This window comes from Cibotium barometz, chromosome 3, assembly GCF_041138505.1.
Source record: "Cibotium barometz isolate CiBa-2024 chromosome 3, ASM4113850v1, whole genome shotgun sequence".
Classification (NCBI taxonomy): Eukaryota; Viridiplantae; Streptophyta; class Polypodiopsida; order Cyatheales; family Cibotiaceae; genus Cibotium; species Cibotium barometz.
In genome coordinates, this window is record NC_141048.1 from 35,822,896 (window position 1) to 35,836,659 (window position 13,764).

Consider the following 13,764-nt stretch of genomic DNA (forward strand, 5'->3'; position numbering starts at 1 on the left):
AGAGAGAGAGCGCTTGATTTTGTGCTTTGATAGGTGCTGAGAAAGAGAGCTTCGTGCAGGTGTGTGTTAATAGAAGCTCCATAGATGAAGGAGAGAGCTTGGTTGTGTGAGAGATTGGAGCAATATCAGGATAGGGGTGAAGGTATTATTTGAATAAATTCAATTTTTGGAATGGCAAAAGAGAGAGCAGAGATGGGTGGTGGTGGTGCAGTGGTTAAGGAGAAGGAGCTTGATCATGCAGCCAAGGTGAGAGAGGCCAGGGATGCCAGGCGCAAGAGGATACTAGCCAGGAGCTCCGAGAGGCTGGCCTACATTACTGGGGAGGCCAAGCCTGCCACCCCTCTCTCCTCTCCTCTGTGCTCTTCTTCAACTCTCCCCTCCTCTCTTGACAGCACCTCTTTTGCCTCCCGCTCCCTTAGTTTCAATACCACCAAAGACGCTTCCTCACAAGATTCTGAGTCTTGTCCAAAGAGCTTGGGTAACTCTCTCCTGCGCTTCCCTTATTTATTTAACCTCTTAATTGTGTCTTAATCCCGTGTCTAGCTTGCTTGTTCATATGCTAAAACAGCTCGGCTTTGTGGGCCTGTTTAGCAGTAGTTTGTCCTTGATAAGGGGGTTTGTAATTTGGTTTTTGATGATGATTAGTGACATGCTAGGGTTTTCAGCTCCAACGGTGTGGGGTCGCTTGTCGTTCCTAATCATTTCTTAACCCCTTGTTTAGCTTGCTTGTTTAGATAAGTATTAATGAACCTTGCTAATATTTATTAACTTGCTAAATCTTTGCCTAACCTGTGGTTTAGGTTGCTTGTGCTAATGAAGCATGCTAACAGAGCTCGGGTTTGCATGTTCCCCCTCTAATGCTCTCCTGTTAATCACTTGCTTGTTTAGATAGGTACTATCTCATCTAATACCTTATGTCTATAAGTACTAGCTCACCTAGTACCTAATACCTCGTTGAGCTTGCTTGTTTAGATTAGTACTATCTCACCTAATAGATTAGTACTATCTCACCTAATTACCTTATTTATGCTAATGGTGTCTTGGTTTTGGGCTCGAGTAATGTGGGGTTGCTAACAGGTAATGGGTTGTGTTGACAGAGGAATTTGCTGCCTTCAAGAGCTGCTTGGGAGGTTCAGGAAAGCAAGGGAAGTTGTTTGAAGGTGTACCAGAACTTGTCGCTAGCTCTGAAGGCAACCAAAGCAACAAGGCCGGTCTTGCCATAGCTGCCCAATCCTCACAGGATGTTGCCATAGAAGCTCCATTGCCAAGAAGCAGTTTCCAAGAAGAATTCAGAGCAAACCCATCACCATTTATGAAGAAGTTAAGCTGCTCCATTCAGGAATCTCTGCTTCCTCGAGTGATCTGTGCGGCCTGCACTGCCTTGGTCTTCATGGGCCTTTTCACATTGACCTCTTGGGGCCACCATCTTCCGGGCACCCTAATGAGTTTCTATTCCCCTCTCGGAATTGTCTTGGCCATGGACGTAGTCTTGCTGCTGGCAGCCTTCCTCTTCCTCCCAAAGAATCAAGGAGACATGAAACGAGGCGAGTCCATCAAATCAGACGTTGCTCCAAACACCAAGTGGAGTGCTGTGCCCGTTCTGATGCAATTAGTCCTCGCCGTCTCACTAGATTGCAGTATTTTTGCTTCTCTTCTGGGTGGAGGCCTGCTTCTCTCTAAATACAACAGGCTGTGAGCATGGGTGTAATCAGCCTTTTGATCGGATCGGTTGTGTATTTAGCATGCTTTTTGAGGTGTTTAACCACCTCCTCTTATCTATCTAAAAGCTTATGCGCAACTTGTTTTTAAATAATAATCGTTGGAAACTAAGTTGCAAATATGTTCTCGTAATGTATTAAATTTCATCGATGTCTAAAATAGAAAGTCTCGTGTTTAGCTAGGTGAGTGGGGGGACACATGTGTGGCGAGTGGGGTAGTGGTCTTGTGTTAACCTTCTTTTCGTGTGTGTGGTTGCATGCAACCCGTATGGTCGATGAGACGGGGGTTGCATGGCTGGGACATCCAGTCTATGGCACCAAGGAGATGAAGAGGCTCCGAGCTGATGGGCGGATTGGGAGCCGGATATGGAGGAGGAGATGAAGTGTCGCAGAGATGAGGCTGAGGTCGAGTTTTCAAGGAAGAAGAATGTGCTTGATTGATTAAATGATAGACTGTGCAGTGTGAACTCAATCGAAAGAGAAGGTATGTTTGAAGCTTAATCAGGAGCTTGTTAAAATCAAGTGGGGCTCTTCTCCATGTGTAGCTTATTCGTGTTTTGCCTTGGTAGACCCCTGTCTAAGGTTGAATTGGGGAGGTGGTTGCATGAAAGTGTTTTGCATGAAAATGTGCTCTCGAAAGTCTTCTATCTAGCTAAAGGTTTCTTCAATGTCCTGTTTGTTAAAGGACAATCTGATTGCCAAAGGTTCCCTTTTCTTGGGCCAACGTTTAGTGCATGTGTTTCCCTTTGACCTCCTTTTTGATGTTAACAAGAGTATACAGAGCGGCCTGTCTTGTTTTAGTTGAAGTAGTTGGCCTTTCCCCTTGGCTTAAACCAGCTTTGTGCGATATTACTCATTCTCTTGGGCCGGTGTTGTAGTATTTGCCAAATGATGAGGTAGAGAGTAGATAAGCCAATAGTGTTGGCATTTCTTGGAATACTACCTAAGAAACACCGAAATCGATAGATGTGGATTTTGGTGAATGGGGTATTATGGAGCTAACACCGAAATCGATAGATAGATGTGGATTTTGGTGAATGGGGTATTATGGAGCTGGGTCTAGAATTTGGAGCCTTCTTGGGGTCATGTTTTAAATGTGGAGGTTTTGGTCATAAAACAAAAAATTGTCCTGTACAGCCAGTGTGGCTAAAGAGGAGGGAAAGAAAAATGGAGGGGAAAAAACTACCGACTTAGGTGAGCTAGAAAAAGGAGGAAAAAGGAAAGGAAGTGATGCGGGAGGTTGGTGAGGGTAGTCTGGAGGGGGAATAGGTTAGGGTAAAAGGGAAATCTAGTGTAAGGCAGGACAAGTTTGAAGCTAGGAAGAGTCAACGTTGTAAGGGGATAGATGGTAAAAACTCCAATTCTCAAGGAAGTGTGAGCCTTGCTTTATACTCTAATCCCTTCAGTCCGCTAAAGGATGGTGATAGTTGCCCGTCTTTAGAGCAAAGGTTTGATTAGATAAGACCTGGAAAGGGATTCAGAAAGAGAAGATTGTGATAAGGGATGAGGAGGAGGTTGGCATGGTCTCGAAAACTACACCTTCATGAAAGATTGCACTGAACTCTCTGGTTGTACGTGAAACGTAACAGGGATAAAAGATTAAAAAAAGCTCCTTTTTGCGAGTTATTGAAACTATGGGGCTATTCGGTTATGGCTATACATGAACACAATCTTTTTGGCAAAATTTATTGGAAGGATAGATTCAGAGATTGGGTGATTATGTATGGGGGTGTAAGCTCGGGCTATAGCGGGGTTATGACCTTAGTGAGGAGTGATCTCAACCCTAGTATGATTGCCAATCATCCTAATGGTAGGATTCTTGTGGTTGAAATCTTCGTGAGGGGAAAGAATTTGGCTCATCAATGTATATGGGGCTCACAATCACAAAATTAGGAGTGAGATGTGGAATTGGATTGCCAATTTAAATATTCAAGTCCCTTGTATTATCTTCGGAGACTTCAATATGGTTGAAAATTAGTGGATAGATGTGGTGAAAGCTCTGTTCTGATGGGAAGGGAAAAAGGAAAATGGGAGGATTTAAGAAGAGATCTGGACCTCATGGATAGTTTGAACCTGGGAGATCGGAAGGACAAACCGGGACATACTTATTTTAGTTTGCAATATGTCTCTTCTTCTTCCAAAATTGATATGATTTTTTTAGCCAACAAGCTTCTTGGGTTTCCCTTACCTTCAGAGTTTCTATTGATTTTGCAGCTCTGCTTTATCTGATCATGTGCCTTTGAAATGGTGTTGGGATGTGAATGATGGGTGTTGAGCTTGATCTCTCTCACTATCCCACAAGGAAGTTGATAGTTAATAATCTCCTCCTTTTAAGAATGCTCTATTTGTGGAGTATACTGAAGAAGCAATTAGAAAGTTGAAAAGGAGAGGGGTGGCAGAAGGTGCATGGAGGAAATTTGCCAATGCAAGGGATTATTAGAGCTGTGGGTAAACTAAGAGCAGAGGAAAGGAGGTGTGAAAGAAGGAATTGGGCATTACAATTGGAGAAATTACAGCTTAAAAGACAAACAGGTGGACTGAATGTTTTTGGAGGATTTCTCTTTGAGGAGATTTCAAGCTGAAGATAGATTGTTGGGGCTAATTAGTCAAAATGTGGAGCTTGACAAAACTAAATGGTTAGAAAGAGATGTGGATATTGGAGGAGTGCTGGGTTGCCTTGTTGAAATTGGGGAGGGACAAAGCCCCAAGATAGGATGGGTTATCCACAGAATTTTTCATTGCATTTTGGCCGGCCTTAAAGGATATTGTGGGGGAAGTTTGCAAGAAAGCTTTCAACACTGGCAACATGGATAAGGATTTTAAAGAAGGGCTGGTTAAGCTAATTCCAAAGTAAACTGCCTGTAATAGATTTGGACGCTGGAGACCCATTACCTTGTTAACTGTGATTTACAGACTCTGGCCAAAGTGATTGCCCCCCTTAGAATTACTCAAGTATTACAAGAAGTTGTTTCTAAGAAACAACATGGGTTCATTAAGGGTAGATCAATATATGACAATATTTTATTAACAGATGACTGATCGGGCTGTCAATAGATTTCTGGAGAAATTAAGAAAATGGGAGGGCATTAGAGTTCCATTTCATAATAGGATTGATATCTGTAATGCAATGCTGAATGCTTACATAATGTTCTTATGCCCAGTGATGGATTTTGGTAAGTGCCCTTGGAAAAAAATAATAGGCCCTATTAGAGATTTCTTATGGAGGAATGGCAGAGTAGCCAAAAGAGTCCCGCCTGGTTAGCATGGGATAAATTGTTTGTCCCAAAGGGAGAGGGGAGGATTGGTATCTTACATATGCCTACTGATAGCCTTGCAAGGAGTGCCTTGATGTTACCTAAATATTTGCTCAGAATGACTCTTGGGCCTTAATGGCTAGGGAACTTGTTGAATCCTCTGAGGTTTATGCTAAAGGCAGATGGTTGGACCTGGGATGGAAAGATAAATTGTTTTCCATTGCCCCTCTCAAAATAACGAACTCTGCACTTTGCAAGATGCTATGCAAGAGATGGAAAGACTGCCTGGGCCTGATGACATGGGATGGGGGGTGCAGAGACTAGTAATTCTATGCTCAGCTTGGGGATGTGGTTGACACATAAATTCAACCCCCCCTTGGGTCTACTTGACATTACCTCTACTAAGAAGTTAAACAATAAAGGACTGAGGTGTTTGAATGATTGTTGGGATTGGGATGTGGTGGGGTGGGAAGACTTGGATCATATAACTTGGGAATTTCATCTCTCTGGTAGATAGAGAGATTTGCTGACCCAGACCCTTGATCTAATCCAAAGGGGGCGGTGCTCCATTGCTGTTGATGAATCTTCTTGGATTAAAGATTGTAATTAGAGATCTTTACTCTGTGTGATGAGATGTGGGGATGCCAATGTGGAATATTGCAATAAGATCTGGAGAGTGAGTTGGAGTCCTGCCTCTTGGAAAAAGAGATGGAAGTTGCTTTGGGAAAGTCAGATTCCAAAGAGATTTCAGGTTTTTCTATGGAGGGTTGGCATGTGGGCTTTCCCCACCATTGGATCTAAACTACAAAAAAAAACATCTCTAGTGGAAGTTGTCCCAGGTGTGCAGGTTTTCATTGGAGGATGGCATACATGCATTTTGGGAATGCCCAACCATCAGAGGGACCTGGGCCAGGGTTGCTAAATGGGTTGAGCAGTGGTTGGGTATTTAGGCATATTGGGGGGACTCGATTCTTGGCAAATGGTCTTTCAATGATGAAAATGCAGGGCTATTGTTTAACATTATCAGAGCTTGTTTTCTGTGGAAAATCTAGTGCACTAGGAATGCCTTTGTCTTTCAGACGATCTCACTTGTTGGTCTAGAGGTTTGCATAAATATGTCTGCATGTGCTGGTTTTTGTGTATTGTGAACAAGGTGATGAGTTGGATCATCTCTTATTGAATCTGCAGAGGAACATTACTTGATTTGTGCCCTATTCTGGATGAGGCTTCAAACATACTGGAAGGGGGCTTCTAACCCTTTGGCTTATTTTTGCATGTGAGATTTTGTGAAGGATGGAAATGCAGATTATCCAGATTTGGACCTAGAACTAAAAGGTGGTACCTCAAGGTGGCTTATTTTTGCATGTGAGATTTTGTGAAGGATGGAAATGCAGATTATCCAGATTTGGACCTAGAACTAAAAGATGGTACCTCAAGGAAAACACACTGAGTATACATTTGTTGCTTTTATAGAGAACCCAGTGGGAACTAGACCCACAGTGAAAATATGGTCAAAGAAAGGTGGTAGGTTGGAAAAAGAGTCCCCAAGAGGTTGCACTACTGAAGCAATGATGGAAGCTTGTATCATGCTTGGATATCAGATTTCTTGGGAGCACTCTGGCTTTCTGTTGGAGGAGGAGAGATGGTCTTTGCTTTGTAAACTCTTAAATGAAGTCAAGTGTCAGTTTTAGTGGACTGTAGGGAAAACTCAGACCCTTTTTGACATAAAGTGTACTTGATCTTTTCAGTTCATATATATATATATATATATATATATATATATACTATTGATCCCAAAAAAAGTAAAATTTCACTGTTGTCTTTCAATCACTATACCCTCTATCCTCTTATGAACATTTCACACATCCACTATAAATTGAATACACTAGTTTTTATTTATTATAAAGATGACAACTCTTCCCCAGTTCCAATATAGCACCAGTCCCATTTGATCTTAGGCATTTTCTTTAACCATGGGTCCCCCCCATAGGAAGTATCTATAGGACTTGGTCTCTTAGATGTATCTACAGGAAGTATCCAGAGGACTTGGTGTCTTAGATGTATCTAGCCTGGCTGACAGAATGGTTGCTAAGTGGATTTTGAGAAACAACATCAACCCCTTAGAAGACTAGGCTTGGTTGATTAATAGGAACACAAACCAGTTCAAGCTGAAAAAATATCCCAATTGGAAAGAACCTACTGCACCTTACAATAATGGTGAGCAAATATCACATTAAACCTGTGGGTAGCCCGTCATTTCTTTATGGACAACCTGGAATTCAGTGAAAGGGGACCTAATACTATTAGAAAAACCTAGACATACTTGGGGGCTTCATGGTAGAGACTCAATCTGGTGGCATATGTTTCCCTTCCCCCAGTGGAGGAGATCAAGGTTGAGGCTGCTCTGGCAGGCATCTGCAATTGGTGGGATGTATGGGATAATGTTGAAAACACTTGGCTATCCAGAGTGGAGTTGATAAGGTTGTACAACGTATAAAATGCAGTGAAGAGCTCATTGGTGATGGAAATAGACTATGGTGCCATAATGACTACTGGTTACTATTTATTAGAGACCTGCCTTTACCCAAAGCCTTCCAGTGGAGCTCTCAATCCTACCTCTTGCCCATCCCTGCTAAGAAAAGGACACTCCTTTACATTGTACACTTAATAAAAGGTGGGGTCTCGTGGGACATAGCACACTGGTACTTCGTTTTTGGAAAACTGTGGAACAAATATGTAGAGCCAAAGAAGGCTTGTCTAGCCTGGCTAATTATGCACAGAGCCATCTGGACCCAACAGAAAGCATACAGATGTAACATTGGGGATGGCAAATGTCAAAGATGCCAAGGGATGGAGGATGACTTGCACATCTTCATCCACTGTCCTCAAGCCCAAAGATGTTTTGACTTCCTAGCCAATAGCATTAAGTCATGGAATGGCCTGTTCTTAGGCTAGAAAAATCTATTTCTGGGAGAAAGTATAGGATATTCTTTGGAACTTTGGTATGTGCTGAGGTCTGAAATGTTGTGGGTGTTGTGATTAAACGACTATTCTTTGTTTTGAACAGTAATCCTACTCACCACATCTGGCTGAAAGATCAACTGATTCATGCAGGTGAAAGGTACATTTAGAGGAGATTAAGGGACTTGGAAGCCAAGATATCTCAGCTACATAAGAAGGCAAAGAAAGGATGACAGTGTGATCAAGGCAATTTAGGATTTCATGCTTTTGAGAAGAGACAATAGTCACCAAGGACATTGTTTTGGTGAAAGCTCTTTATATGATGTAACTCTTCTCTAATCTCTTAATATAAATAGCCATTTCCTTGAAAAAAAACACGACAAGTCTTGTAAATGTAAGCATTTATCTTTAAAAATGGTCTTCTATGTGCATGATCCTCATATCATACAATTTTTTTAGTCAAAACCTCCAAGACAAGGTTGTTTAGGGATTTAAATCCCTTTGGAGTTCTCTGAGCGAAACTTTTCGAACGAGGAAAAAATTGACACATTTCAAGGAACATGTACACAAGAAGTCTAATGAGAACACTATAGGTATGCAACACAAATTCAACACATCTAGGAATGGATTACATGTGCTTTTGTATAGAACTAGAAGCTCTAGAAGCAAAAAAATTGAAAATTAAAAGCACACGCACTACTTGCATTTTATCTTGTTTAAATCACCCACATTTGCCAAGTTGTACAAGAATAGACATTGCCAATTGAAGCATCATAAACTCATTGCTAAGACCTTCTTATTATGGCAACATCAACAAGCCTCACTTTAGATGTAGGGAAGTTCAATGGGGAAGGGTTCCACACTAGGGCTACACAGATGTACCATCTAATGCATAAGAAATTATGAAAAATCATTAAGGAAAATGTGCTGGATGAACCAAGTGAAGGGTGGGTTGAAAAAGATAAGAAATCATTATCACTTATGGGTTTACACCTGGGCCCTAGTCTTATTCATCACATTAACTCTAAGGAACATGCAAAGGATGCATGGGATACATTGAATCTTGTGTTTGGAGCTAAGGCAAAGAACTAGAAAATTCACTTAAATATTGAATTCTATGGTCTAAAAATTAACTTTAATGAGTCTTTGAATCAATTTGTCAGTAAAATGAAAAGTATCATGATCCAGTTAGATGGCATAGATGCTAAGATTAGAGATAAGGATGCAGTTGCAATAATTTTGAAAAGCATGCCAAAGGAATATAATGCACGTGTTACAACCTTGAAGAATTTGCCAGAGCCAAAATTTTATGGATCAGTCTCCTCCCTCTTGGAGGAGAGATAATTAAAAGGAAGCAATCCTAGAACTGTTGAGCATGTATTATTCAACAAAAGCAATGTGAAGTGTCACAATTATGGGAGAAAAGGACACTTTCAAAATGAATGTAGGTTCAAAGACAAACCAAAGTGTAATCACTACAACAAGTTCGGACACAAAGAAGAAGATTGTAGATTGAAGGAAAGCGAAGATAACTTTATGTTGACTACTTCGATCACCCAATACAAAGAGATCCCTAGTGATCAGCTATTCTAAAGAGCAAGGAGGCAACACCACCACTACTCTATCTATCTATTGTAAAAGAGGGGTAACCATATGAGTAGACACCCATCTTGTCACTTTATCTTGTTTGTTGTGTGTATCCACTTGACCACCTGAGAGTAGCCAGTTGAGTACTGAGGGGAGGTAATGTTTGTTGTAACTCACATCCGACTACCTTGAGTAGCCTGAAGATATGGCACGAAGGGTAGGTGTTGAAAAGTGTGGTGCCATAGAGAAAATGTAGAGACAGGGAGTGAGTAGGTGAGCATGAAGCCATATGGAAAAGTGGATTATCCCACATGCATGAAACAAGAAAAGATGTTCTCTATCCATATAAAAGGAGTCATTTCCAACCAATGAAAAGTACAAGCACTTGCACACATCTCAAGTATCTCTATGAGTCCAAGCTAATCTATCTTGGAACCTAATTGATTTGAGTCTATTTCACATACACATCATCATGGGTGTAATTAGACACCATCCACCTTAATTTAGTGTAATCACTCATCATTAGCATGTGATTAGTTTAATCCGCTTGCATTAGTGAAGATACCATGAATTTTAACATGCACTAATCTTAGGCTTACATGAAGTATGCATTAGTCTTAGGCTTAGGAGGAAGAGAGTTTTTTAGAGAGCTCAAAGTGAAGGGAGCTAGTGGGCTTAGATCACTACCACAGGTGCAAGGGGGCATTATGAAGAGAAGAGGGGGGGCTACATAAGTCTCACACTTGAAAATTCAAGCACATAAGTGAGAGAGATAGAGCATTAAATTGAGGAGGTTGGGGGACTGATGCTACATATCTCTACATACAAAGAGGCTAGCATCACAAAGAAGATACGTAGAAATGTTGCATAGCATAAGGGACCATGGCTCATGGAGAGTTGAGATAGAGATTGCATAGTGGCATAGAGGGTAGTGATGGGCACTGTATAGGAGTAGCATTGAGGTTGGCATGGAGGTTGTAGATGGGCAGTACACAACATAAACAAGCATATCATGGGCATAGGGAGTACAAAGGCTAGTGGCTCTGCATAGAGGTTGTAGGTGGTGTTGGCATGCTTAGATGCTACAAACAATGGATAGAAGCCAGTAGGTGGAGTTGGCATGCTTGGGTGCTACAAAAGATGAAGAAGCCAATAGAGCTGGCATTGGCATGCTCATGCATTGATGGAGAGAAGCCAAGAGGAGGAAATTGCATATGCTTAGATGTGTTGCATAGTGGCTCTTCTTGGGAGGTATGGTGTTGCATAGCAAGAGAAGCCGCTACCATAATCGAGAGAGAAGGTGGCAGAGTGGAGTGTATGCATTACGATCCTAGCGAGTGGTGCAAGTGGTGGCATCATCATGAGGCAACATAGAGGCCAAGATCAAAGGGAAGTGTACAGTGAAGCGGTGTGGGGGGTTGGGATTTACGGCTGGGATTAGGGTGGTGAGTGGCCACATTGACCACACCATCGCCATTGCACAACATAATAGCCACGTCATGTATTCCACATAAGACAAGCCTTGGCCACATCATCACACAGCCATGTTACACACGATATCGCTACAATGTCATCTACAATATACTCACATCACCGCACTACCACGTCTGTCACTACATAGCCACATGGCCATGGCATAACCCCTCGTCCATGTTGAAATATGGTGCGGACCGGATGACCAATAAGTGAGACAATAATAAGTGGCTCTCACTAATAGCAGCAGTAAGACAATGACGACACGTACATATTGTCTCAAGGACATGGGTTTTTAAAGCATCGTAAGTGATCAGCTTGCATGCAGGTTGCTAAACAGCCTTACCATGAACTCTTGTTAAGCCACAGGTACAATATATACTAAAGTAACTAGTGCTGCCAATATGTCTTTTTTGCAAAATGCTGTGTAGTCTTCTTCAAGAACTCAACAATAGAATCCAAGGTACTGAGTTTGCCATGCTTTCTCAGAGGCTAACAAGGGCCTTCAAGTACAGTGGTGGCAACAAAACACTGCTGTCCGATTTGACACTTATGAGAGGAAGAGTTCTTAGAGGGTACCTTCCTGTGATGGTGGGAGATGTACAAACCCGTCTATATCTCATCAAGAAAAGCTTCTCAACAACACGTGCATTGCAGAGCTTTTGGAGTGGATGACTGAGGAGTATGGCTACTGTAACACTGGTGCACTGCCCTGCTGAGATTCTCGAGAGCATCCTGGACTCACGAAAATAATATTAACCCTAAGATCCAAAACAAGGTCTTCGATTTGCTCCACTTTAATCCATGGCGCAGCTTGAGAGGCTTCTTCCTACAATCTATGGGAGCAAACAATTTTTGTTAAAAAAGGCCCTGTGGGCAGGTTGCGCCGACGTGACCTGCCCATAGGGCCTTTTTTTATTTAAAATTTTTCTTGAACCCTTTTTTTTTTCAAAAAACAGGCCGATGATATCATGAAAGAGGGAGGAGCAAAGATACAACGTATAAAACACGTGTCCACCATGCAATTTCATATGTGGCCACGGTGTCTAAGGTGCATGCTTATGCACGTGTCCATGCATGAGAAAAAAAAACCCAGCAAACCTATTGTTGGCTAACAGACTTTTCCGGGTTCTTCGTCTTCTTCCCTGCTGGTGGCGCCCAAGATCGGGTAATGGAGGGCCAGCACAGGTAGCGAAGTGCGGCCTCTCCCAGAAGCTTGTATCCTTTCTTCTTCCTCATTCAGCCTTGCTGGTGGCGCCCAAGGTCGGATATTGGAGGACCAGCACCGGTAACGAAAAGGTACATCTCCATTGTTGACTTACAGTCTCACCCAGTAGCATGTATCCTTTCTAATTCCTCTAAACGGCCTTGCAGGAGAAGATGATGTACAGAGGTCCTGAGAAGCAGCGATTTCTTCTTTGAATTGAGAGAGACTTCTTGCTTCTACTGAGAATTGGTGTACCTGAGCTCGATTAAAGTCTTTTGGACATGGATGTGATCGATAGGGGGCTTGAGGGCCTCTTTTTTAATTTTAATTTAAATAAGACCCAGGCTAAGACCTGTTCTGTCGGCCTTGCAGGAAGCACCCACGGACAAGTGGGAGAACCATCCGCGACGGTCAGATGATTGGAGGCAGGCAGGATCATTCTTAGCGCTGGTGCCACACCACTGCCAGCCAGGTCACTTTGGCTTCGCTTTATTTTCAGCTTATCTGGGTTGGTTCCTGGTTCCTGTCTGCTTGTCGATCCACTTCTACACCTCTTGGGCATTGAGAGGGGTTTTTACTGCTGCTGCCTGTAGATTGCTTCTATTAGAGCACTGTCCTTAGATAGGATGAGAATAATCTTGTCTCTGGTTTTTTCTAGTTTTTCCATGGTGTAGTTTGAGGCTCTCTTTTGGAGCTTGATCAATAACCTTTTCTCCAAACTGAAGAGGGCTTGGGTTTGTTTAGTCCAATACCTGATGCATGTTGTTATTAAACACATTGAGAGAGGGGGACCCTTGATTTCGGGGTTGTCAAAAGTAGCTGCTACCCTCTGTATCCAGGCATGCCAGAGATACTCACATCTGATTACATTCCAGAGTGTTGTTGAACATCCTATGTTTTTCCCTAGCATTAGATTCTTCCAGTTAACATCTTTACCCCACCTCAGAATAGAGGCATGTAGCTCTTTGAAAGTGTTGGAGATGTTCTTACAGTGGAAGAAGATGTGGAGGTCGTCCTCAGGTAAGCCGCATCTTGCACATTGATCAGAGGAGATGTGTAGCTTTGCAGCCTTGCTCTGTGTCCATATGGCTCTGTAGGCTACCAACCAAGCAAGGCATGATTTCTTAGGTTCGATGTGGGAGCTCCACAGCTCCTTGAGACTGTTATACCATTTTTCCTATCCCAGTTGATGTTCCATCTGCGGTTTAGAGTGACATGGATTGAGGGAGCTTTTTCAAAATTAGGGATGGAGAGAAGGGGTTTGTTCTCTATCCATTGAAAAGCTAAGATATTGAAGGATGGAGGTCTGCTGATTTTCTAGATTTCTTGTTGGTTCCATTGAAATGCTCTGCTTTGGATTAGATCTAACTCTGGTGTTCTACTGTCGAATTTGGCTACGAGTTCTGCTCTTGTGAGCCAAGTACCTTTGTGGGGGTTGAAAATATCTGCCCAGGTTGCTAGTCCTTTTTTGTGAACATTTAGAGCTAATTTCCCTTCCTCTGGTTCAAGGGGGGTCAGGGGAAGAATAGACCACCAGCAAGAATCGTTGGCTAAAATACCTTCT

General features: G+C 42.3%; 1 protein-coding gene across 1 annotated transcript in view; it reads left to right on the forward strand.

Annotated features, from left to right (window-relative positions):
• Positions 1-1,817, forward strand: part of LOC147640007 (uncharacterized) — a 1,937-nt gene extending 120 nt beyond the window's left edge. Inside the window, exons 1-2 of the mRNA XM_086822830.1 lie at positions 1-478; positions 1,098-1,817. The exon at positions 1-478 is cut by the window's left edge and continues 120 nt beyond it. Of these exons, the coding sequence (XP_086678956.1) occupies positions 172-478; positions 1,098-1,696 (906 nt within the window). The 5' untranslated portion in view covers positions 1-171 and the 3' untranslated portion in view covers positions 1,697-1,817. The remainder of the gene's footprint in view (positions 479-1,097) is intronic.
• Positions 1,818-13,764: the final 11,947 nt, after the last annotated feature.